Genomic DNA, 27,167 nt, shown 5'->3' with positions numbered 1-27,167 from the left:
ACCTCGCACTGGTCAGAGTGGCTAAAATTAACAATTCAGGAAAAAGCAGATGTTGGCGAGGATGTGGAGAAATGGAAACTTTTTGCACTGTTGGTGGGAATGCAAACTGGTGCAGCCACTCTGGAAAGCAGTGTGGACGTTCCTCAAAAAATTACAAATAGAATTACTTTATGACCCAGCAATAGCACTACTAGGAATTTATCCAAAGGATACAGGAGTACTGATTCATAGGGGCATATGTACCACAATTATTATAGCAGCACTATCAACAATAGTCAAATTATGGAAAGAGCCAAAATATCCATTAACTGATGGATAAAGAAGATGTAGTATGTATATACAATGGAATATGACTCGGCAATGAAAAAGAACGAAATATTGCCATTTGCAACAATGTGGATGGAACTGGAGGGTATTATGCTGAGTGAAATAAGTCAGTCAGAAAAAGACAGATATCATGTTTTCACTCATATGTGGAATTTGAGAAACTTAACAGAAGACCATAGGGGATTGAAGGAAAAATCAATTACAAACAGAGAGGGAGGCAAACCTTAGGAGACTCTTAAATACAGAGAACAAACTGAGGATTGATGGGGGTGAGGGTTAGAGGTTGGGGCAAATGGGAGATGGGCATTGAGGAGGGCACTTGTTGGGATGAACACTGAGTGTTGTATGTAAGTGATGAATCATGGGAATCTACTCCTGAAGCCAAGACTACACTGTATACACTGTATGTTAGCTAACTTGACAATACATTATTTAAAAAAAAATGCAGCTGGAGAACTTGCTTCATGAACGCCAGGGCCCCAGGACACAGAGGAGGAGTCCAGATGGTCAGTTTGGCTCAGTCTAAGAGAAATTACAGACAACATGACCTCTCTAAGGAAGGAGCTCAGAAAAGAGATATAAGTCCCCAAAATGGTTCAAAACAAAATATAGAGACAAAAAAGAACAGAACCCAGGAAAAATGTAAGTAAAAGAGAAAAAAAAACACCCCTGAAAAACCAAACGGTTGAGAGGAAAATGTATAACTTTGAAATTTAAAAAGAAAAGGGCTGTTTTTGTGTTGTTAGTTTTTGATGAGTAAGTGGGAGGAAGTTAAACACAAAGAGCCCAGCATCCTGGGTTTGCGTTGTTCAGCTGGGGTGAGGTGGGGGATGGAGGTTAGGGGTGTGGGAGCATGGAAAGGCCAAAGATCAGGCCAAACCCAGGAGTGGGTGATGGTGGGTGTGAGCTGCCTGGGGGATGGGCAGCGTCACAGGTAAGAAGGGGACAGATCTGTCCATCTCAATGGAAAAGTCCAAACAGTCCATGGAGCCCCTGCACGTAAGGACCAGTGAGGCCAAGGGACAAATGGAGGAACAGAAATGAAGTGTTCTGGTGATGACTGGGTGAATCCCCTGTGCTTGGAGGCCACTGATGTAGATAAGGGGACAGGAATGTTTGCATTGTTTCAAAGCCCCTCCCCGCAAAACATTGATTACTTACAGAGGGAAAAAGAGTGACTTCAATGAGTTTCAACAAATTTATACTCACAACCACTCAAAACCATTCGGATTCTAGCATTGGATTTAGAGTCACTTCCCGCCCTCTAGAATGGAAGGGTTGTCCTCTCACATATAAAATATTGAAAGAATGTCCAAACAAAATAATTTCCAGGGAGCACAAGAAAGCCAAAGATTTTAATAGGGAATATACAGGGCAAACAGATCAGATGTGGGTTGGGCGATGGTCCAACCCTGTTTTCCATCTTTTACGTTCAAGGAATTCTTTCTTGGAGGCGCTGATGCAGCAGAAGGTGGAATTGGCGGACCTCTGTGCAGCTGGCCCATCAGGGGCTTTGTCCTTGTGGACACACTCTGGAACTTGATTTAATCCAGGTTTTAAGCTTACTGGTTGGTCTGGAATTGGAAAACCCATCATTGGCCAGAGTCCTGAACGATGTAATAGTTATTTATCCTTGGCAGAGCCACTTGAGGGTGGCAAGGAAAGGAGGTACCAGGAGGATCCACACAGGAGGATTCTCTGCTGCTACATTGAAGGCCAAGATCCCCGACCTGTGCAGAGCAGGGAGGGAGCCAGAGTTTAATTCCTGACAGCAGGACGCGGGGAGTCCTCACCTAACAGGGACCCCCATCTGTCTCGGAAATGTAATCATTGCCCTTTCCCTGACCAGAGCTCAGAGGGTGTGGGGGTGTCCATGGTGGGGGAGAGGGCTGTGTTTTTCCTGCTCAGACTGACGTATCTTCCCCTGGAGTCCCCCGGACTCCCCACATCACAGTCACAGCAGGACCCAAGCAGGGGCAACTTCACAAAGGTCAAAAGCACAAAGTGAAGGTTGTGTAGCAGGGCCCTGAGCAGGGATCGTGCTGACAGGAGTGGGATCCCTCTTCAGGGGCTGCTCCAGGCCCTTCCTGTCCACCCTCACTCCCGCCCCCAGACCTGGAGGACAGGCCAGCCCCGGTCCCTGCCCAAAAGCTCCTCTGAGGGCACGGCCATGCTGCCCAAGGCGAAGCATTCAGGGGCCTCCCAGCAGCCTTAGCCTGGGCTCCAGCACCTCTGCACCCTGATTTCATCCTGCTTGTCGGCTGCCTCCCCCAAATCCCCTCCACCTCAGCTGCAGGCCAGCCAGGACCAAAGGTTTCCCTTTGCCTATTTGATTCTACTTCTGTCCCAGCTTGTGTAAATTCTGCCCTCTCTCAAGCTCATCTCATATAACATTTCATATTACCATTCAGCCTGGCTGAATACCTTCTGGCTTCTCTTGGGAGGGGTCTCTCCCAACTCTGAACCCCATCTGGTAGCACATAGGAGGTGCACTATCTCATACACCCTGAACAGTGGACACATGGTCTAGTGGACCATTGGGCCCTTGCTCACATATGTCCCCCTGGGAGTCCACATCAGTATCCAAGAGTCTGATGTCCTCACCCTCTGCCTCATCCCCTCCCCCACAAGCAGTGTCAGGGCCCCCATGCAGGCCAGCTTTGTTCTCTCCTTCTGCCTGCCTTGAGCAAGATTTGTCATGTGCATTTCACAGGGGGTTTTCTTGACAGAGAAGACATGCTCCCTTGTACTTCCTGAAATTATCCTTGAACTCACTGTGCTCTGTTCCCAAGTTCCAATCCCTGTGGGGCTGCGGCCCCATCTCTCCACCTACAGGCTTCCACCCGTGCCCTTCAGTCTCCTAAAAGTCCCTCATCCTCCCCTCCTGGCTCCACAGAACAACTGGTCTCCAAATAGTCATGAGCAGGACAAAAGCCAGTTGTGAAGCATGAGACAAGTGCCTGGCCTCATTCATACACATTGTCCAGCAGGACAAAGCTACAAGGAATTGGTCCTTGAGAAGGGACGGAAGAAGGAGTGGACTGGAAGGTAGACCATGGAAGGGGCATTTGGGAGAAAATGCACCTTCACCCTGAACTCCGATGGGGTGAAACTGAGTCAGGGGTGTGCCCTTTGAGGAAAGAGTTAATTCATTGTTCTTTGGATGCTTTTGAGGGGGTAGGCTTCAGGTTGATGGCCCAACCTCTACCATGTTGGGAATGTGAGAAAGCAGGAATGCCAGCTTCCCACTCCTTCCCAGCATTTCCCAAGCACTTGGGAGGGGAGGGCTGGATCCATGGAACAAGTACCTGCCCTTGACAGTGGGCAGAATGACTCCCCCTCAAAGATGTCTTAATCCCCAGACCTCTGAATGTGTTAGATTCCTTGGCGCAAGAGAATTAATGATGCAGATGGATTTAAGATTGCCAACCAGCTGACCCTGAGATGGGGAGGTGATCCTGGGATATCTGGGTGGACCCTATGGAATCGCCAGTGTCTTTATAAATGAAAGCACACAGGAGAGCCAGTGTCAGAGTAATGAGGGTGAGAAAGACTCAACCACCCCTGCTGGTTGATGGAAGAGACCACGGGCCAGGGGTGCAGCAGCCTCCAGAAGCTGGAAAAGACAAGGAAGCCCTTCTCCCTCAGAGCCTCCAGGAGGAGCCAGCCCTGCCAGCACCTTGAGTTTTAGCCCAGTGAGACTCATCCCAGACCTTGATCTCTAGAACTTTAAGATCATAACATCGTTTTGCCTTCAGCCAGCAGGGTGGTGGTGATTTGCTCCAGCAGCCACAGGGAGCTAATCCAGAGCCCTTCCCTTCTGGCAACTTGAGGCTGAAAACACCTGTGCCTGTTTTGGCTGCTTGGGGGTTGGGAGGCAGGTCAGAAGGAGACCAGAAGCTTCTCTCCTACAGCCCAGCTGAACAACTTAGCTTAGGTTTCTTGTGGGGAGGGGGAGCTCTTTAAGGACTCAGAGGTACAAAGAGGGGGCCCAGCGCAGACCTTGCTGTTTCTCCCCAGCAAAGGAAACATCAGAAGGGCCAATGGGGGCCCCTGTCAGAGTGCCCCAGGGGAGAGCTGTCCCAGGGCAGCAGTGGGAAAGTCTGTGGGTTCAGCTGTGCTCACCTGCTGTGGGGGTTGATCAGAACAATAGGCTGGCTGCTGTTGATGCCCTGGGTAAAAGGAGGAGAGGAAGCTCGACCAGCTGGTGTTCTTGCTACAGGCTTGGGAGAGTCTGTTGGATCAGGGGCTAAACACACAGAGCAAAGCATGGTTGTGAGTGTCACAGGTGGCTCCCATGGTCTCCACCCCCCACCCCCAGGGATGCAGAACCTTTCTGTCTTAGTGCCACTGCTCAGCCAAGTTGGCTTTCTCTTGCATCTTTTTGGTTTCTTATCCCAAATATGAATACATATTTCCAGAGGAACACCAGTTTGCCACCGCGTGAGGGATTTTCAGCGGCAGGCATAGTCGTAGGCGAGTTTCGAGACTCCCCTTCATCCATCAGGGAAGACAGAGAAATAGTCCTGACTCCTTTGGGGGTGGGACTCAGGGTCCCAGAGCACAGGAAGGGTAGTACCTACCTGGGTCAACATCCACGTACACTTTGTACCCCAGGTCATTGCCAGCTTTCTCAATCCCACACCAGTAGGTGTCTGCATCGTCATACCAGAGATCCTCCAATGTCACGGTGAATATGCGCCGGCTGTGATTGTCCTGGATGGATGCTCGGCCCTTCTTCACCAGTTGCTCTGACCCGGTGCTTTTAACAAGGATTTTGCAGGAATCCCACTCGTACCCACGACACCACCATTTCTTGTAGGATTCCCAACCCCGCCCATATGTACAGTGCACGGTCAGTGTGCCCATTGCCGTGCCTCTCACCGTTCTCTGCACGCAGGTGGAGAAGTGGCCTAGAAAACAGAAACCCAACATGCATCTTATCCTTCCTTGAGCCCAGAGCTGACCCGGGCGCCGCTGGGGCTTCTGGCCCTGCCCTGAAGACCAGCCAGGAGCCTCTGCCCTCTGTCTAATTGCCACATCCCTCCTGTCCCTTCATCCCCTGCAGGATTTCTTTTTTGTCACCCGTCTTGTGAATCCCCCTTGAGGCTCCTAACTCTCCTAACCAATACAGGGCTCTCTGCACGCTCACCATCCTACTGACCACCGTCCCCTGCCCGACCTCAAGCAGCACCTCTCCCAGCAGCACAGAGCGCACACTGCAGCCACAGGTGTATTTCTGAATCCCAGATCTTGTGAGACAGTGTGGCCCCCTCCCCATCTATGCCCCGATACTGTAAACTCCGTACACCTACAAACCCTCAGCCTCTGAATCGACACATGGCACAGAAGTAAACACACACGCACACACACACACATACCAAACACACTCACTCGACAGGTGATTGCTTGTTTCTTTTTTTTTTTTTACCTATACACCTTGTTCTTCTGTGTCTCTATAATTTAATGCAAGCTGTTCCCTCTGCCTAGAATGTGCTTTCTTCTCTGTTTGAAGGAAGCAAACCTTTATATTCATCCCTTAAGTCTCATCTCCAACAGTGTCTTTTCTATGGTTTGTCTGGTTCTGCAGACAATCTGGTCGCTCCTGGTACAACCAGAGCCATTTGTCCCTGTCACAGGTGTTGTGCTAATGACGCTAGATGATGATCTGTCTTTAGATCATCCAGAGAAGACCCAGGAAGGCTGGTGTGTGGGGATGAGCAACTCTCCAGAGAGCCTGTCACCCTGGTTTTGCTGCCTGCCTTCCTCCCTGTTGTCTGAGGTCTTCAGAAGAGAGGATTCCAGCTCAAGCTTCAAGTCAAGACCAGATGTGTAAGTTTTTAAATGATCCAGTTGCCTGAACTTCACCTTGACTGAGTGGGTCTCAACTGGGGGTTGAGCATCTGTGCTTCTTCAAAGTTCCTCAGGAACTCATGCATTTAGGTATGTGTGCGTGTGTGTGTGTGTGTGTGTGTCTGTCTGTCATGTGTCCATCCATCCATCCATCCATCCATCTGTCATCTGTCTATCCTTCTCTCTGCCAGGGTTGGGAAACTGTGCCTAGAAAACAGACACTGTACGTGTTATTTATTTCCTTTCCCTAACATTTAACTTTGTAGCTTTCAAGTAACAAAACTTAAAAAGTTTTGTAAATACGTAAATGTCTGGATATGAAAGGCCCTGCCATCTCTCTCAGGACAGACCCTATCTGTGTCCCATCTTGATCCTGCAGGTACTTAGTAAGCCCCTGCCTTACTCACCTTGGACGACGAGAAGGATCACAACCGGGAGCAGCCGCATGTCCTGCCTGCCTGGCTTGTCTCCCTGGTGCTCAGCAAATGCCAGCTGCCCTCCAGAGACTTGAACTGAGCACAGAGGCAACCTACCTTCTCTTCTAAATTATCCTTTTTTGTTTTCTCTCATCTACTTCCCCTCAATTTTTTCTTCAGTTACTTCCTAATTTCATTAGTTTGGTGCAAAGCAGCGGCGACTGTTTGGAGCTTATGGCTGACGTGATGAGGTGGCCCCACTCCTTGCTCTGGCCCCTCAACTCAGCATCCCCTAGAGTCTGACTCTGATGATCTGCTCTCTGGGGAGGGTCCCTGCCTGTCCCCCCCCACCCCCCACTCTAGCACCACCTCCAGTCTGTGCGCACCTACTTCCTGCCCCCCCCATCTTCCAGCCCAGTTCTCCACTTTAATGGCTGTTGGAGCCTTGTAGAACTGTCCACCCTGTTAGCAGCTCAGATGTGCTCCAAATGCCATTTCTTGTCATCTTTACCCTTAACGTCAATCTGTCCCAACACCTGGTCCCTGGGCCCAGGGATCCCTCTCCACCTGCCTCCACCACTCTAGTCTTCCGTAGACAAAGGCCATGGGGTCTTCTCCCTGCCACCTGCCACCTGCCACCCTCAGAAGGCCTTGCAGGGGTGGGGGGCTTGGAGGTGGAGCAGTCCAGGGCTTTGCCAGAGGAGTAGGAGAGGGCGTGGCGGGCGAGCCCCAGGAGGGAAGGGGAGCAAGAATCCCTGTCCCCCTCAAGGTCCTTCTGGCTGGACTAAGACTCAAACTGACATGAGACAGATTAACAAGAGAAAATCAAATCTAATAGCATACGTGCAAGGAGTCCACACAGACGTGGCAGTCAGGCAAAAGAGATACAAATGTCATCCCGAATTAAGCAGAAGGGGGTAGGGGACTGAGATTTCAAAGGGAAGGAACCAGTAAATGTTTGGTGCACAAATGTCAGTCCTGCCAGAGAGATGGGTTACTCAGATCAAATTTAAATGTAAGCTTCTCTGCAGTTGCACACATTAACAGTTCAGCTGGTACGTGTTTCTTCCAACTGAACTGGTCTATTCATCCGGATGATAGGTCAGTTTAGGCAAACTCATTCCAGAAGGCAGTGATGCGGGTGGATTCACAACGTTAGATCTGTGGTCCAAGTAATCAGGTAAGAAACAAGAGGCTTTTCTATGGAAACAAGAGGAACCCAGTGGTTCATGACTGGATCAAACGTTCAGCCAGTTTCCGAGTTGTGAGGGCGGCCAGTGGAGCAGACTTCTAGATGTTGGACTCGAAGCATCTCAGATAGAGTGAGGGCAGGCTGTGCAGTCAGACAGGTCCCCTGGGTTTGTAGTTCAAATGTCCCTGGTGATCTCTGCTTGACTGATATCCCCTGAGCGATAGGCACAAAGATTGTGTAGGTTATGAGTTCTTGTGGATTTCTCCAGGTTTAGGTAAGTGGTTTACATTTAGCAGAACCTCAGGAGAAGGGCAGTTTTAGTTCTCAAAGGATTCCAAGTCATAAAGGTGGGAGAAACCTCAGAATGTCGATTTGGAACGTTGTAGCTGGTGGTGGAAGACACTAGAAGAAATCAGGACCTAATCCAGTATATAATGAATAGTAATAAAATCTAAAATGTATGAAGATGTGTTACTGAAACATATTTTCTCTCTATAATCACTTCTTTGACCAAAGATAATGAAATTAACACTAATTTGTTTGCAAAATAAGTCATTTACCATAAAACTTGGCCTGACTATTTCCATAAGTACAACAAAAATTGCAGTTGGCTCTTTCAACCTGCTTTGCTGGAAGTTTTCATAAAAAGTCTCCAGATGAAGTTTAACAGCCTCTTGAGGCCAGGAGCCAAGCCAATTACTTGCCATCAGACTTTGCCTGTAATACGTGTAGATTTGGGTGAATTCCTCTCTTCTCAAGGCCCCCCAAATATCCCGGGGTTCCTGCACCTGCCAGGAAGTGACCCTCTTTACTCACCTGGTAAGGCTGCTGGGAACTCTGTAAGCAAGCTATCAGTCTGGTATTTCCAAGGGGCTTTATTGGCTCCATGAAATCACCCTGAGTTCTTTAAGGCTGTCAGGTCACATCTGAGCACGTCATTCCCAAATATGACCTTCCAGTCCCAGCGTGGTAATATACGCAGTGTTTCCCATTGTGTCCTGTCATAAAGAGAACAGATTCTTATTGAAAAATAGATTCAATAGATTCAAATAGATTGCTAGAAAATATATGAATACTGACTGAGAGTTTCTGAACTCTGGAGGGTTCAGGTAAGGAGAAAAGATAAAGACTTGAATTTGTTCACAAAGGTGTATTTTATCAAATCGCTGTAAGTCAGTTAGCTGAAGAAACAAAGTTTCCTTAAATCTGCAAAAACACCACATTTAAAAAAAAGCACTAATGTTTCATACAAAAAGCCATAAAGAGTATAATGATCTTTTGCAAGTCGTTATTAATTTTGGTTCTGCTTGAATCTGGTTTTCCACTAGTTCTGGAAACCTTTACTTCATTCAGATTTCAGGTCTAGAAGTTATTAGAAACCTGTCCTCGCAGTTTTCCCCTGAATCTCCTTGAAAGTGAAGCACATGCCTCATGTAACGAGGCATCTGAGTGCAAGTATCACTGTCTAAAAAAAGGCGTAAAAATGGCCATGCTTAGAGATCTGCGGAGTTCCTGACAATGCAGCTGGCATGGAAATCTGGATCTTTCTTTGACACACAGAACTTCCAGATAATATCATATGGAGATATAAGATATGTAGGAGTTTCATATAATTTTATGACACAATTTTAGTAACATATCTACATAAACATAATCTAAGAGGTTTTCATATCACTTATTTGGCAATGAATGCTTCCCGTGTAAGTAAATGTACCAAGTAGCCTCATTAGTTCAATTGCTCACAAAATCTCTGAGATGTTCAAGTGTCAAAAATTTGAAAAGGTTTGAATATTTGAGTAGGATCATAAATCATTAAGAAACAATGTTTAAATATCCTTTTCACCAACGTGACAATAAAAGATATTCAAGGCAAATATAGAAGGCTACATAGCTATGAGACCAAAATGTAACTCCTTGGATATTCAGACCCACTCAGTTTTCTTAGGTATCCAAGATTGATAAACACAGGAAATTATTTTGGTCGCCAGAATCATGGGTTTCAGGCAGATAAGAAGATCAAGTTTTGCTTACAATTTTTTATGGGGAGCAGACCATTAGTTCAAGCCAACTCTGTACTTTTTATAGAGAAAACAAAACCTTTACAAAAGTGCACTTTTGATGTTAAAACTCATTTACTTCTTTAACTTTATCATGATCTTAGCCAGTATTGGCCACACATAGAATTTTTTTCCCAAAGATTCTTTCTTTATAAACTTCCCAGAACTTTCTTTTTAATACTCAGATTTTGTTTTAAATGTTTCGTCTTGAAATAAATGGTTTCACTTTAGGAAAAGAAAGCTTCTGTTCCCTCAACAAATATGTCTTTTTATTCTTCATACCTTCTCTTCACAAAAACATATGTTTTATTGTCTTCATATACAGAGTTGTTTCCCTTATTAATAGTCTTAATTGCATTAATTAGAATATTTAATGCTTAGAAACCTTAATTTCCAGTAAAAACTAACTAGTAAGCAGTTCTGAACTCTGTTACACCAAAACTCTTTAGATTTGCACATTAATGGATATATTTTGGAATATTTATTTATTTATTTATTTATTTTAATTTTTTTTTTCAACGTTTATTTATTTTTGGGACAGAGAGAGACAGAGCATGAACGGGGGAGGGGCAGAGAGAGAGGGAGACACAGAATCGGAAACAGGCTCCAGGCTCTGAGCCATCAGCCCAGAGCCCGACTCGGGGCTCGAACTCACGGACCGCGAGATGGTGACCTGGCTGAAGTCAGACGCTTAACCGACTGCGCCACCCAGGCGCCCCTATTTTGGAATTTTTAGAAACATGTGCTTTTTCATAATACAATCTTTCTGTAAAGCATGAAATCTGTTTATTAAAGACCGAAATATATCTTTAGACAAAAGCAGATAAATCTCTGCTCATTAGTTTATCGTAGTTAGGTCAGTTTACTTGTTTTAAACAATTATACTCAGACTGACCTTAAAACTTCATGAGGCATTAGGTAAAAATTAATAATTATTCTAAGGTTTCTTTTTCTCCTGGTCAAGTGCAACAGTGATACTGTGACCTCATTTGGTTTTTAGTAAATGCAAGCAGGATAAAAGTTTTCTATTTAAAGCTGGTAACTCTTCAGCCATACCCCTTATAAGTAAACCAGCAACCTTAAATTCACTTTACTACTGAATATGTTCCCAGATCGTGTGAACTTGAAACACGTTTGGGTGAGTTTTTACCTTTCTGGGTTTTAGAATGCCCAATCCTTACGAGTACTTGCCTTCAATCTAACTCAATAGAGCTCTTTTGCAAATTAGTTTTAGCAGTACTGCCCAGAGATAGGGAAAATATCTCACATGTAAACATGGACACACACACACACACACACACACACACACTACGCAGACAAGACACAAACAAAATCTTAATTTTGTTTGTACTACTATTTGTGGAGAGGACATGACAGGCCCAATTTTTAAATACTTCCCTCTATTGTTTTGTTTATTTATTTGTTTTAACATAAACTTTCCCCTAGAGTTTACATGTTGTAAAAAGGCCCTTAGGTCTTAGTGAAGATGGGGGGGTAGAGAATTTATATCACAAAAGCACAGAGCAAGGGTCTACTTTTCTCCAGGGAGGATCCTTGGAGCCTCTCTGCCTGTCATAAGAGGGGCTGGAGTTTGGGCACATGAGTCCTGCCAACAGTTTGTATTTTAAAAGGGCCACTTTCCCTCTTTATTTTTTCTTGTTCTTCATTCTCAGGAGATTGTGGGTTGTGTATACATTTCAAAGACATGGTAAGATTTATAATTTCAAGGGATAGAAAGAATATAAAAATAGTTTTTTCCTAGGATTTCGGGGTAATTGCTATTTAAATTTTACCTCTTTTTTCTTTTTAAAGAACAGAATATTTTTCTTCCAATATTGTAATCTTTCCTAATATTCACCAACATTATGAGAGGAATAAGCAAGGTTTGGAGATCCGTAGAATTAGGTGGACTTTCACTCATTTTTGGAGTTGTAGTTCTGGTTTTGTAGAGATTTGGGTTTTTTTTTTTAGTGTTTATTTATTATTTATTTATTTTTTAGGAAAGACACAGAAAGAGAGAGAGAGAGAGAGAGAGAGAGAGAGAGAGACAGAGAGCATGAGCAGGGGAGGGGTAGACAGAGAGGGAGACACAAAATCTGAAGCAGGCTCCAGGCTCTGAGCTGTCATCACAGAGCCCGATGCAAGGCTCGAACCCATGAACTGCAAGATCATGACCTGAGCCGAAGTTGGAGGCTTAACTGACTGAACCACCCAGACGCCCCTGGTTTTGTAGAGTTCTGTAAAATAAGGACCGTTATTCCTAATTCCTCAAGACCTGGATTATGGCCTGAATATCAAGTGACTGCCCCTTCTTTTCAACTAATTTTGTTTCTTTATAACAAGGAGAATTTTAACTAAAATGGAAACCAATAGTTATATGCCTTTGTAATGTTTGTCTAAAGCATCTTAACAAAAACCTTTTTTCTAAATATAAAATATAAGTGGGGCTTCTATAAGCCCCTAAATATTGGCCTTCAACTGACCATTTGTAGGAGAGCTTAGGAGAGATTTTCGTCTTTTGTTTCCTCTGTAAAGAGAAGGTTGCATGTGTAGTCAAATAATCTTTGTAAATCCTCTCTAAATTTGGTAGGAGCTTCTGAAAGTAGAGGTAAGAGCCTTTTTAATTTAAAAGCTCTGCTGCTGTCCAGGGGACATGACTTTTTTGTGGTGGTGAGAGGTCTAGGATACACCTGCAAACACATTCTATAAGAATCCCTCAGTCTGGCAGAGCCTGGTTACAGAGCCCTGGAAGTCGGGAGCAAATTGAACCTTATTGCCAGTGTCAAGTGCTTTTGTTAAATTCACTTTATGGGTTTTAGCATTTGTAGGAGCAACCTGGATACTTTGAGCCTAGAAATCAGGCCAGAATGATCTCTGTCAATCCTGTAGCAAAAGAGAAGTTAAGACAGGCACATGGGGGCACCTGGGTGACTCAGTCAGTTAAGAGTCCGACTCTTGATTTTGGTTCAGGTCATGATCTCACGGTTCATGGGTTCGAGCTCCACATCGGGCTCTGCGCTGACAATGCAGAGCCTGTTTGGGATTCTTTCTCTTCCTCTCTTTCTGCCTGTCCCTTGCTCACATTCTCTTTCTCTCTCAAAATAAATAAATAAGTTTAAAAAAAAAGACAGGCCCATGAAAGCAGAATTTAAGAAGACAAAACAAAACCAAGGAACAAAGAAAAAAAGAAACCAGAAAACAGACTCTTAACTACAGAGAACAAATGGATGTTTCCCAGAGGGGAGGGAGTTGGGTTTGGTGAAATAGTGAAAAAGACTATTTAGAGTCCACTTATTGTGATGAGCAGTCAGTAATGTATAGAACTAAAAAAAAAAAAAAAACCCAACTATAATGGCAGTGAAAAAAAATCAATGAAATTCAAACAAAGGGGAATTTACACTGGACATGGACACTTATTTTTGTCTAAAGTTGAACTTCTTCAATCTTGCCAAGGGAGTCGTGAAGGCTAACCATGATACTAATAAGATAATTGAGAGCTCTATATGAAATATATATTTAAAAATGTACCCAGTTTAAAGGATACATCCTCTGGCCATTGGTGGTTATCACCTCCTAATAGCAACTCAAAGCAACAGCCTTTTTGTGGCTTGACTCAAGTCAGAAGAGGTGACCAGAGAGGGCAGAAGTGATGCAGCCTCACATGACCCAAAAATTTACTCCTAACGTTGGACTAAGAAAGCAAAGGCCTTCAGTGCACAGGCGGTAAAGATGGTTTAGTGTAATTGATGTCTCCAATCTCCCACAAAAATATGATACATGTCCAGGGTCAGACCCACTAATGAGTAACATCACATAGGGTTCTTCTGGAATGGGACTTCCCAGCACTGACAAACAATGAGGGTTGAGATACAAAGGTGTCCATGGTCTGGAACCTCTCAAAACAAATACCCCTGAGAGCTGGCACAATCAGACAGAAAGAAATTTGGATTCCCAGTTTATTTGATGGCTACCATTTGACCCCAGTAAGTGCACGCTCTGGAAAGTGGAGACCACAGAGAAAATTCTCACTGGTCATAAAGCCAAACACTTTAGACATAAAACAACATAAAAGGAAAAATTGAACAGCTTTATTGAAGCCTTGGTTCTTTGGGAGCCACAATAACACCTAAGAGGGATGTGTCATGGGGTTGGGGACTGTGTGTTGTTTACAGTGTACCTGCTTGCATGGAGGTTTCTTGAGGCTGGTGGGTGACCTAGTGTCAGTCTACCCCATTCCATGACCAGCTCATCCTATCATGGGAATCCTCTTCAGGTGACAAGAGCTCAAACAGCTTTTAAGTGCTCGACTTGTGTCCACCAATTTTGCAGCTCTGGCTTCCAAGATGTCCCTTAGCAACAGATGAAAAACATCAGAAATCATATAGACAGAGGAAAACAAAGAGCACTTCTGGGATGAAATGGATCAGTAATGAAAGGACACTCAGCCAAATTGAACTGGTTGAACCACAAAGCCACTAAGCCCAAGGAACTAGGTCCACGAATATTGTCTCCTGCTCATCAAAATCGAGAGAGATAGGGACTCTCATCATGCTATTTCCTTGGCCTCAGCAAAGAGCCATTCCAAGAGCCTGGCATGGTAAGAAATCTTACCTTCTGCTGGCTATATGTCATATGTCCTGGGGGCATCGCAGCTGTGGCAGAGTCTCAGTGAGCGGTGTCCAGCTAGTCCTGCCGACTACACCAACTGTTGGGGAGCAAGAATGTCCCATCCCTTTCTCAGGGAGAAAGAGTTCCTGGGTCCTTCAAGGTCCTTCTAGCTGGGCTAAGAATCAAATTCATATGAGATAGATTAACAGGAGAAATTAAAATTTAATAGTATGTATGTGGAGAACTCACACTGACATGGCAGTCAGACATAAAGGGTATAAATGTCAATTTGAATTAAGGAAAAGGGGGTAGTGGTCTGGGAACTCAAAGGGGAAAAAAAGCAACTCGCAGGAAGATGAAAACCAGTAAATGTGTGTAAACAAATGTTTGCCCTGCCATGCAGTTGGGTTACTCAGATAACATTTATCCCTCATAATAACCCTTATCCTGAAAAGACCCTCCAGTTGAGATTCTTGTACATAATAAGGAAGGGGTAAAAGTTTCTCTGGAGCCCACAGGGTCTCAACTGCCTTTAATTCAGAATAATCTTCCTGTCAAATGGCCCATCTTGGAGCGTCCTGCCCACAGCCCCTATACCTCTGTGTTGGCGTGTGAAAACTGAGACTTCTCCTGGATTGGGGCTCCAATGAACCCTTGGGCTTCTGCCCACAGCCCAGAAACTATGAAGGGATGATAGAAGGAATATTGGCCTCTCAAACTTTCCCCCTCTCCCTTTCTTTCTCAGGTTTGATTGAGGTGTAATTGGGATAAAATAAACCAATATGCTTAAAGTGCACAGTTTCACACATTTTTCTTGTTGGTTTTACTACTTCTTAAATCTTACATATGGTACAACTTTGTGGTGGTGTTCAGTTCTATGTGTTTAACACACGGATAATTTCACGGAACCACCACCACAAACATGCAAAGCAATGCTATCACCTCGCGGGAAAGGTCTTTCACTCTGACTCCTGTTTCTTTCTTTGCAGGCAGTCCAGCTGGTGAGGTTAGAACTTCAAGTGCTGATGTGGTTTTTGTGGACTGTGGTTCCCACATGCACTGGTCCAGCTTTCTGGAGCCTTGCAGGTGCTCCTCTGATGTGCCCCCATGGGCGCCATCCAATGGCCAGTCCATGACTGGTGAAGGTCGTCACCAAATTCTCAAAGTTGGGGTATTCTCTCCAGGGTCTGAACAGGAGCGCACACTGGGGCGCGATCCTGAGAGACCAAGGGTCTCTTTCTTCATCTGCTTTCTCCTCTCCATCCCCCCACCCCCGGCCCCCGTCATTCCCTCCCAGCTTTCAGAACCTCCACCTTCTTCTTTCCTGGTCCTTTGGCTAGGAAGTTTGTAGAGCTGAGGCTTTTCTCTCCCCAGTCTGCTGTGTACTTCCTATGATTGGGTTTGCATCCAGGCCAAGCAGCAGAAGAACCAAGAGAGAGAAGATGCACTGGTATCCCCCCCTCCCCGCTCTTGGAGTCCAAGGTCTTTTGGGCAGCAAGGACCTTCCTCCTTCAGAGTTCTAGTAGTCTACCCCCCACTGGCTGCAGGTGGAATTGCAGCTTCTGTCCTGAGGCTTGCTGGGGACCTGGTGGAGGGAAAAACACAAACACTGAGGAAACTCTGGGAATATAAGCCCCATCTTCCATTAATGCTTCGTTTTACTCCTCCTCTGGAGCTCTTAAGATCCCTGCTGAGCCTGAACTTTCAGGATGTGGGATATAGGGTTCATCCTCAGACAGGAGAATATAGAAGGATATAGAAGGAAACATAATCAGGAAACTTACAGCTGGATTGGTCCAAACTTGGTCTGGTTTCCTTCTCCAATTATTTGCTAAGGTTCATTTTACAGGAAGCTCAGAGAGTCACTCCACGTATTCTGTTTGGGTTCCTAGTTGTAGTCATGAGGAGAAGTCTGTGGAGTGTGTTGACTTCATCTTACCCAAAATGGACCCTGCAGCACAGACTTGCGAAGGCAAGAACTTGGAAAGCAATCAACAGCTAACAATACAGGAAGTGTTAATTATGCTACAGGCACACAATGGAACATTAAGGCAGCTATTGAAAGGATTAAGTAAACACATGTGTAACGATTTCAAAAAGGTTCACGGTAAAATTTAAAACCTTTTTATTACAGTATAATATACACACAGAGGGTGCACACATCAGAAGTGCACAGCTCAATGTATTTGCACAAATAAAACATACTTGTGCAGCCAGCACCTAAATCAAGAAATAAAGATTTCCATTCTCCAAAGGGCTCTTCCACTTCACAAAACATTTGGGGAAACTAAGGCAGCTAGAGACAATGCTGGAGGCCACCTTCAAACATCATTACTCTGGAATTTGGAAGTTGCTTCTGCCTGCATGTGGGAAAGCATAGCCTGTAGGTCAAGGAAGAGATGGAAGGGTAAAGAATTAGGCACAATACAACACACCTAATTCACATGGTGTTTTGCACACACATACTCAGAGCCCCAGTCAGCTATGTTTTGGCTCAATCTCAATTACAATCAGATAACCAACAACGATCAGACATTTGAGGCAGGCATGTTACATGAAAGAGAAGGATCAAAGCAGACCAGACCAAACCAAACATGACCACAGTGAGGAGAGTTTCGAAAACCTTAGCAAGCAGAAACAAAAAAGTAGCTTTTGACATAAAAATATAATTCCCAAAGTAAATATTTCATCCAATGGTTGGAAGAGAAGATAAAGCACTAAAGAAAACAAAACCTTTCCAAGCAGTAGAACAAAAATGTGGGAAACATAAAAGAAAAAAGGAGACAAAAGAATTGATTCAGAGAGGAGAGGGAAAGGGAGCAGGGAACAGAGAAGGGGACACCTGAAGGAAGAGGGGATGCCTTTGTGAAAGTCACTTAGGAATCATTAGCATAAGCAGTTTTGGGGCTGGGAAGAGGCCAACAGCCCACAGTCAGGGGAAATCTGCCAAGGGTGACAGAAGGAGCATCTAGGGCACGATAAGGGTGATGGGAACAGGTGATTTCTCCTACCTTATAATCTCCCCATGGCACTTCTGCCTCAGAGGAACTCAGGACTTCAGGGGTACCCCAAGAGGAAGGGGCAGCAGGTCAGGATCTGGGCTGGACAGGACCCAGGGCAGGAGAGGTGGTCTGGGATGCACCGAGGTGGGCTGCCTGGAAGGAGGTTCAGGATGGGGCTGTATGTCCAGCAAGGCTGGGTGTGAGCCCTGAGGATTGATTCTTCCCCATGTGCAAGCCCAACGTGTGCCCATCCCTCCCTTGGGCCAGACCCTGAGGTTCTGGTGTCCCTTCCCTGCTGCACTGGGTCACGTGGTTTGCTGGCAGCTGGCTCCCCAGGTCCTCACGCACAATTGCAATAGCACCCTGGACAGTGGGATGCTTTGCTTCCGCAAATCACGGAAGACATGATGACGTCAGCCATATGCTCCCAAAGAAGGCACTGATTTTCTTCTAATTAATGGAATTAGGAAGTAACTGAAGAAAAAAATAAGGGAAGTAGATGAGAGAAACTAAAAAAAAAAAAAAAAAGATTTAGAGAAAGAGCAGGCACTTTGCTTCTGAGCTCAGTTCAGTCCCCGGCAGGCTAGCATTAGCTGAGCACCAGGGAGACATCCAAGGCAGGAGGACATGTGGCTGCTCCTGGTTCTGTTCCTTCCCATCGTCCAAGGTGAGTGGCAGGGGCCCTTCAGGACTGAGCACCTGCAGGATTGGGGCAGAACACAGACAGGATCTGTCCCACAGGGAAATCGTAGGACCTTTCATTCATCAAGACACTTACCCTTTAAAAACTTTTTTGGAACAAACAAACAAACAAAAAGAGCTTTTTCAGGGCACATGGGTGGCTCAGCTGGTTAAGCACCAGACTCTTGATTTCAGCTCATGTCATGATCTCTTGGTTTGTGAGTTTGAGCCCTGCATCAGACTCTGCACTTAACGCTCAGCCTGCTTGGGATTCTCCTTCTCCTGTTCTCTCTGCTCCACCCCTGCTTGCACACTAGCTGTCACACTCTCTCTCTCAAAATAAATCAATAAACTTTCAAAAATTACAAGAAAAAAACTTAAAAATATTTTTTTGTTACCTGACAGGTACTAAGTTAGGTGTTGTGAAAAGAAAATAAAAATAAATAACATAAATGGTGTCTGTTTTCTAGGGCACTATTTGTCCTCCCTGGCAGATAGGTTGATAGACAGATGATGGATGGATGGATGGATGGATGGATGGATGGCTAGATAGATGATAGTTAAATGCATGAATTCCTGAAGAATTTTTAAGGAGCTCAACCACCAGCTGAGACCCACTCAGTCAAGGTGGGGTTCAGACATCTGGATCACTTAAAAACCTGCACAACTGGTGTTGACTTGTCCCTCAAGCAGGGAACGTCTCTTCCGAATTGCTCAGAGTACAGGTAGAAAGACAGGCAGTGAAACCTGGGTGTGACAGGCTCTCTGGAGAGTTGTTCACCCCCACACAATAGCCTGAGTCTCTGCTCTGCATGAACCAAAGACCAGACAGTTGTCCAGAGTGGTTAGGGTAACAACTGAGACATCAGAGAGGGAAGGCCAGAGATTAGAAGGTGTGTATTTTGGGGATGGATTTCATATCTTGGAGACAGCTAGTGCTTGATGCTCCCAGAGGATAGGAGCTACTACAGGACCATTTGGTTGACCCAGCTCTGCTCCCTGTCATTGAACAGAACTGCAGGGTTTGGGGCTGGATGCAGATAGTGTTTCTTCCGGGAAGGAGGTTATCAGAGGAAATAAAATGACTTAATTTATTCATCCATTGGCCTCGTCATCATATGTGTGGAAGATAAAAACTCTGATAGGGAGATTTCCAGGCAGACAATTTTGGGAAAACTTGCATATTGTTACGTTCTTAATGTGGAAGTTCATGCGGGGATAAAAGGGTTACAAATGTGTATTAGTCATAATTGCAACATACCACAGACTGAGTGACTTAAGCTATAGAAATTTATTTTCTCGCATTCTGAAGGCTGGGGGGTCAAAGCTCAAGGTGCAGGCTGATTCAGTTTGTGATGAAAGCTCTCTTTCTGGTTTTCAGCAGTCACCTTCTCACGGTCAACTCCTCTTTGTTCACAAGCAAGGAGGGAGGGAGAGAGGGAGAGACAGAGACAGAGACAGAAAATAAGGAAGAGAGAGAAACTCTCTGATGTCTTTACTTGTAAGAGCACTAATTCCATCCTGAGGTCTCCGTCACGATCTCCTCTAACCCTAATGTCTTGCCAAAGACCCCATCTTCAAACACCATCACATGGAAGGTTAAGACTCCCAACATATGAATTCTGGGGCAATGCAAGCATTCAGTCCTCCACAACATAGAGACAGAACTGATCAAGCGGCAAACAGGGATAGCTCATCTGTTGTCATTTTGACATCACCACCACCCATTTTAGAATTAAAAAAATTTTGATGTTTATTCATTTGTGTGAGAGAGAGAGAGACACAGAGTGTGAGTGGGGGAGAGACAGAGAAAGAGGGAGGCACAGAGTCTGAAGCAGTCTCCAGACTCTGAGCTATCAGCTCAGAGCCTGGTGTGGGGCTCGAACTCACAAATCCTGAGATCGTGACCTGAGTCGAAGTCAGACACATAACCGATTGAGCCACGGAGGTGCCCTACCACCATCCCTCTAACTCGTCTTCTGCTTCACAGAGCAAAATCTGGGAATCACATTTCCCTTAATCACCTTCCTTCTATGGGTTGGAGTTTGTCCATGGAAGTACTTGTCAGAGATTTGGAAGGTGGGAAAGCAGCCTTACACTCTGGAGGCAGCTGAAGGGCCCATGGATGGGTTAGAGATTTGGAGTGACTTCTTGTCAGGTTCTTGGGAACCCGCACTCTGTTGGTGAAGACTGAGATGATTGGTGGGAGTTTCTCAGAGAATTTTTAGGATCTCAGCAGCTTCTTGTGGACTCTTGAGCAAACTCATTCTGGAGCTTTCGGCTGTGAACACAGGGTTAGCTTCCTTTCACTTGAATCAGTGGAAAGACTAGGACATAACTGCTCACAGCAACATTATTCACTTGGCCAAAATGTAGAAAAATCCTGTATGTCATCAACTGATGAATGAGAAACTGTATGTGACTTATCCCTACCAAGGACTGAGTGCCCATATACGCTACCACGTAGATGAACCTGAACAATTATTATGTTAAGTGACTGAAGCCAGAAAAAATGGCCATTGATTGTATGATTCAGTTCATATGAAATATCCAGAAGGGAGAAGTCATTAGTGGTTGCCAAAGGCTTCAGGCAAAGGGAAATGAGGAGAGATTGGATGTAGGGTTTCTTTCTAAGGTGACGAAAATGTTCTGGAATTAGAGGTGATGGTTGCACAGCTTTGTGAATACCCTAAAAACCACTGAAGTACAGACTTTAAAATTTATGACATGTGAATTATAGCTCAATTTTTAAATTGGACAAAAATAAATCCTTAGTCTTAAACCGTATTTCTTCATTTTAGAAAGGAAGAAAATGATCACTGTCTTAACTTAGCTAATTGGAAAAAGAGCACAATGGCAATTTTGAGGAAATAAGAGGAATAAAATTATACATATGAAAACTTAATAACAGGAAATAAAAATAGTAACATCTACAAACTAATCTCAAAACTGCTTTAGTGATGCAAAAAATAAGGAGGGGAAGAAAAACAGGAAGGACATCTTGTGGCATTTGTAACCAACAAAATCAAAGAACGTGTGTAGTCAGAACATGTAATTACAACAGATATGAACGCTTTAATTATTTAAGGTACATTCTAGGGGCGCCTGGGTGGCTTGGTCGGTTAAGCGTCCGACTTCGGCTCAGGTCATGATCTCACGGTCTGTGAGTTTGAGCCCTGCGTCGGGCTCTGTGCTGACCGCTCAGAGCCTGGAGCCTGTTTCAGATTCTGTGTCTCCCTCTCTCTCTGCCCCTCCTCTGTTCATGCTCTGTCTCTCTCTGTATCAAAAACAAATAAACGTTTAAAAAAAATTTAAAAAAAGGTACATTCTAATTGCAGGACTTTATGCTAATACATATTCCGTGAAATAGGTAACTTCCTGGAAAAAAAACTAACCAAAACAATAGAACAGATTCAAGAACCATGGAAGAATTTGAATCTTCAACATTCATGGGAAAACAATTTCCAAGTTCGAAGAATTTGTCCCAATAATGAATTTGTCACGTAGTTTTGTAGATAATTTCTTTTTTTAAAAATTTTTTTTTCAACGTTTATTTATTTTTGGGACAGAGAGAGACAGAGCATGAACGGGGGAGGGGCAGAGAGAGAGGGAGACACAGAATCGAAAACAGGCTCCAGGCTCTGAACCATCAGCCCAGAGCCTGACGCGGGGCTCGAACTCACGGACCACGAGATCGTGACCTGGCTGAAGTCGGACGCTTAACCGACTGCGCCACCCAGGCGCCCCGATCTTTTCATTTTTCGAGAGTAACCAGGAATCTGGATTTTGTGGGGACATCCCAATGTTAAAACACTGGCCATCAGCACATAAACAGAACAAAGGAATTTCTGTGTCTTTAAGTGTTAAGAAATTATCTACAGGGGCGCCTGGGTGGCGCAGTCGGTTGAGCGTCCGACTTCAGCCAGGTCACGATCTCGCGGTCCGGGAGTTCGAGCCCCGCGTCGGGCTCTGGGCTGATGGCTCAGAGCCTGGAGCCTGTTTCTGATTCTGTGTCTCCCTCTCTCTCTGCCCCTCCCCCGTTCATGCTCTGTCTCTCTCTGTCCCAAAAATAAATAAACGTTGAAAAAAAAAATTTAAAAAAAAGAAAAATGAAAAGATCTGAAACCACAGAGCCAACATCTTGCATGAGGGCAGTGGGCCAAAGTGTACTGGGGTCTTGCCTTTCCTTGGGTCATTTGCTCTCCAGATGACATTGGCCACAGGGAGGGGGAGGGGTGGGTTATAGGATGCTGCCATTGCTCAGTGTGGGTGTTTTTGATTCTTGGAGATCTGTAGTTGTGCTCTTAGGTGATTTCTGTGGTGGATTTGACCCACTGGAGTTTTGAAGGACAAAGATCTGTCTTGTGGAAGGTCTACTACTTCTTTGACTGTTATTCAACTCATCAGGTACTTGGGTTTATTGGAATCATTTGTGATACAGGAGGCTGTGGCTCTTCCTCAGGCAATGGGGTGTGGTGGTGACAGGCACGTGGACTTGTGTTTTTCAGGCTCATATCCCCTCATGGCAGTGTCAAATGCAGTGAATGGCCCCATGCGGGGCTCGCTGACCGTGCAGTGTCGCTATGAACCTGGGTGGGAGACCTACAAGAAGTGGTGGTGTCGAGGAGCTAATTGGGACAACTGCCGTATCCTTGTGAAAACCAATGGATCAGGGGAGAAAGAAAAGGTTAACCAAGTGTCCATCCAGGACAATCAGAAAATGAACATGTTCACCGTGACCATGGAGGAGCTCAGGTGGAACGATGCAGACACCTATTGGTGTGGGATTGAGAAATCTGGAACTGACCTTGGGGTCAAAGTCAAAGTGACCATTGACCCAGGTAAGAGTATGTGTAAGTGTGGCTGTGTGTCTTTAGAGCCTGCTCTGTCCTGGGCCCTGAGGTTCCTCTCCAGTGACTTCAGTGTCACTCAGAGTGAACTGTCACACAGGGTGGTTGAGTCCTGAGTTCTCCTAGAACCCGAATGACCCCTTAGATGTTCTCACGGCTCCCAACACCTCCTCCAGGACTGGATCAAGCCTTTCTGGGCATGTGTTTCTCTGCACAGCTCAGTGTCTGAGTCTATTGCCCACAGAGATCAAGGTGATGGTCCCAGTTTCAGGCCATAGGCCAAAGGGACCTCCTTCCATGGGACCCAGAGACCCCAATTCCTGCCAATGCTTTCCTGGGCTTCTGGTGCCCTGTGTTCCTGCTCTTTCTGGAGTTTGGGGCTGGGACTTCATAGTAGCTATTCCCACCCTCTGCTCCATTTCCAGTGTCAGAAGGAAAGGGCCCCCAGCATAGTTGTGGTGGTGTAGTTGATTTCTGAGGTCCAGAATGGTCTCCATAGTCAAAGCACTGTTTAAATCTATTAAATACTTTTTGTCCGTATCTACGAGATGATCATATGATTTGTCTCCTTTAGTCTGTTAATGTGGCATATTATACTTCTTAATATTCTCATGTTCACACAATTTTGCATTCTTGGGATAAACCCAACTTGGTGATGATGTATTATCTTGCTTATATATCCCTGGATTCAGCTTGCTGATTTTTGGTTGCAGACTTTTGCATTTATGTTCATGAGTGGATTTGCCTGTAATATTTCTTATTGCACTGCGTTTGTCAGGTTCTGGCATCAAGATTATGTTAATCTAATTAAATGGATATGGGATTGCATCCTCTTTCCTATGTTCTGGAATTTTCTGTGTAAGATAGACATTATTTCTTCTTTAAATGTTTAGCAGATACGTCCATTGAAGCTCTAAGTGTCTGGAGTTTCCTTTTGGAGAGGTGTTTTATTACTTTTTTTAAGTAAGCTCTACACCAAATGTGGGACTTGAATTCCCGATGCTGAGATCCAGGGTAGCACATTCTACACACTGAGCCAGCCAGGAACCCATGGGGAGGTTTTTAATGATGGATATGACTCATTCAAATAATTGTAAGATGATTCAGGTTTTCTATTTCTCTTTGTGCCTGTTTTAGTATAATACATTTTCTGTAGAGTATTTTTAAATTAACTTGTTTTATTTTTTATTTTTTTAAATTTACATCCAAATTAGTTAGTATATAGTGCAACAATGATTTCAGGAGTAGATTCCTTAGTGTCCCTTACCCATTTAGCCCATCCCCATCCCACAACCCCTCCCATAACCCTCAGTTTGTTCTCCATAATTATGAGTCTCTTCTGTTTTGTCCCCCTCCCTGTTTTTATATTATTTTTGTTTCCCTTCCCTTATGTTCATCTGTTTTGTCTCTTAAAGTCCTCATATGAGTGAAGTCATATTATTTTTGTCTTTCTCTGACTGACTAATTTCACTTAGCATAATACCGTCCAGTTCCATTCCACCAGAAGTTTCAAATTTATTGGCATAAACTTGGTTAGATGTCCTTTTATTATCCTGTTCCCTTAGTATCTTACCTTATTATAATATGCGCAGAATATTATGTGATATGCCTTTTTTCATTTCTGGTATCAGTTATTCAGACCTCTCCTATCATCACTAATATCTTGCTAGGGTGGTTTTTTTTTTTAATAACTGTTGCCTTTTTTTGTCTTCTCTATTTTATATTTTCTTTTTACTTCATTAATTTTTTTTCTTCATATCTTTCCTTCCTTCTCCTTTCCTCTGCAAGTGACCATGCAGTGTCACTACAGCCCAGAGTGGGAGACCTACGTGAGGTCCTGGTGTCCAGATGCTGATCTGAGTAGCTGCACCATCGTTGTTCAAACCGCTGGATCAGAGCTGAAGAAGAACCTTGTGTCCATCAATCAGAAAATGCACACATTCTCCATGACCATATGGGGAGAGTAAAACAACTTTTGAAAAAAAATGACCTGTTGTGTTTCTGAGTTGCTCCCAGACGTTTTACAGAATGGCATCCCTGTTCACACCCGAAATCTGGAAATTCAGAGAAGGACCCAAGCTTAGAATTCTTCCATAAGTTCCTTCTTTGCTTTTTCTGGGGCACCTTTTAAATTAACCACTTGGATTTCATTCTGTGAAAAATCAGTGACCTCTTCCCCGACCCCCTTGTAAGTCACAGAGGCTCTCAGTCTCCTGCTTGTTCGTGGTCCAGGATGGGGGACTGCCCTTCCTCAGGCTCTCCCCTGGATCTGTAAACAATAAATGTTGTGACTCTGCTTCCATCGTGTGGGTGTATTGAAACTGCGCCTTTCATTAAAATGTCCCTGTCCCTGGGTGGTTCATGTCCCTAAAGTGGGAGTGTGGCTATGGAGGGAGCTACCTGCCCACCCACGTGGGTGGTTGTGCCTCCTCATGCAGCGGGTCGTGATCTGCATCTTCTTAATTCAATGAACTAGCTCTGGCTTCTAAATACACACGGAGGAACTCAGGCAAGTCAATGCAGACACAGGCTGGTGTGGGATTAGGAGAGTTGGAGATGACCGTGGGTCCAAGTGACCATTGACCCAGGGAAGTACTCTTCCCTCATGGACCACTGGCATCTCCTCAGCAAGAGGGAGCTAGTGGAAAAATGAGCAGATAGGCCAACTTTTATAATTATTTGTGGATTTTTAGAAAGAGAAATTTTAAAAATACACAAAATGTAAAGTAGAAAAGTATGTTCTGTCTTCTACCCTACTCCCCTACCCAAAGGTAGGACTATAACCAGTGTGTGTGTGTGTGTGTGTGTGTGTGTGCGCACGTGTGTGACTGCATGTGTGTGCATGTGTGTATGTGTGCTTAGGAGAAATTCTATGTGTTGAAGCATATGTGTGTGTATATTCTTTCCCTCCCTCAAAGAAAAATAGCTATATTGTTCTACAGCCTGCCTATTTTCAGTTAATGTATTTTAAAAATCATTCCATAGCAATATTTACAGACTTCTGTTTTTCATGGTTTCATAGTATTTCATGGTATCTGTATATCATGATTTGTTTAATTTTTTTTGTTCATGATGGACATTTCAGTTGTTTTGATTTTTTTTGCAACTACCTGCAATTGTGTAACAATTCTCCTTGCATATGGGGCTTGATACACATTTATGGATATACATGTAGGCACATTCCTGTAAAAAAAAATAGCTCTGTTACTGGTCTGTGCAGTTTTCAATTTGGTGCATATTACCAAAAAAGGTTATAACATTTCTATCCTCACTGAATGTGTTAATAAATGCCCACCCCACCTTGGATGTGGTCAATTCTTTATCTTTATCCTCTGAATGGCAGACTTGGCATATTGATGCACATGACCTGGGCCCACAGGCAGTGGAGAACGCTGTAGCGGATGGGAGTGGATGAGAGGGGAGAAGGAGTAGCAAAAGGCTGCCAAGCAGAGAGCTACCAGGTTGGTGATGGTGGGTGAGCTGAGAACCAACAGGACACCTGCCCTCATCGACAGAGAGAGGTTCCAGGCTGCCACTTGCTCCAGCTTGCAGACCTTCCCAACAGCGTCCCTCCTTACACTAGACTTTGGCAAATATCAACTTTTATTTGTAGAGGGAGTAGCACCTTCAAAAGCTTATGGGTGAAAAGAAAAGAACTCAACAAATCAAAGGAAAAAAAAAAGAGCATACTTCACAAAAGGCAATGCCCAAGGAAACATAAGCAAGGCAGCTCATATAAATAGTCCTACTCATTCTCCAGGAAATGATAGACAACAGGAGGATTCTAGAAGTGTAAAGAGAATGAGGCACAACATAGGGTGATGGAAAGCAAGCAGGTTGACCTCAGAAAAGAGAAGGAGCAGAAGAGAAAGAGCCAACGTTGCCCAGAAGAAAGAATAGGGAAAGAACCACAAAACCCAATGATAAGTGTGCCTAAAAACGCACAGACGTGGTGCCCTGTGGAAATTTCATGGAGTGAAGTTTAAGTGAACCAGTACAAAACGTGTGGAGAGGCAGACATTGGTATAGAAGACAGAGAGGTGATGCCACAAATGTACGTTGGCTATTCCTTTGGGGGAGAAAAGAGAAGGCAAAGGAAACATAATTGAATCGAATTAAAAACTATCCAGGAACAAAAGGATCTTTCAGACTGTTACTGAAAGCCCACCTGGTGACCCAGG

At 44.5% G+C, this 27,167-nt stretch overlaps 2 protein-coding genes across 2 annotated transcripts; one reads left to right on the top strand and one right to left on the bottom strand.

Moving 5' to 3' along the window:
* Positions 1–1,636: 1,636 nt before the first annotated feature.
* LOC115501515 (CMRF35-like molecule 1) lies at positions 1,637–6,627 on the bottom strand. The gene is made up of 4 exons (XM_030296620.1): positions 6,588–6,627; positions 4,911–5,240; positions 4,453–4,576; positions 1,637–2,057 (listed from the first exon to the last, which is right to left on the bottom strand). The coding sequence occupies exons 1-4, from the start codon at positions 6,625–6,627 to the stop codon at positions 1,955–1,957; spliced, it is 597 nt and encodes a 198-aa protein (XP_030152480.1). The 3' UTR covers positions 1,637–1,954.
* An 11,372-nt stretch (positions 6,628–17,999) lies between these two features.
* Positions 18,000–25,282, top strand: LOC115501199 (CMRF35-like molecule 5). Its single transcript, XM_030296153.2, has 3 exons — positions 18,000–18,122; positions 22,645–22,977; positions 24,775–25,282. The coding sequence occupies exons 1-3, from the start codon at positions 18,083–18,085 to the stop codon at positions 24,951–24,953; spliced, it is 552 nt and encodes a 183-aa protein (XP_030152013.1). The 5' UTR covers positions 18,000–18,082; the 3' UTR covers positions 24,954–25,282.
* Positions 25,283–27,167: the final 1,885 nt, after the last annotated feature.

The sequence above is a fragment of the Lynx canadensis genome, chromosome E1 (genome assembly GCF_007474595.2).
Source record: "Lynx canadensis isolate LIC74 chromosome E1, mLynCan4.pri.v2, whole genome shotgun sequence".
NCBI lineage: Eukaryota > Metazoa > Chordata > Mammalia > Carnivora > Felidae > Lynx > Lynx canadensis.
This window is presented reverse-complemented; position numbering and strand designations above follow the sequence as displayed.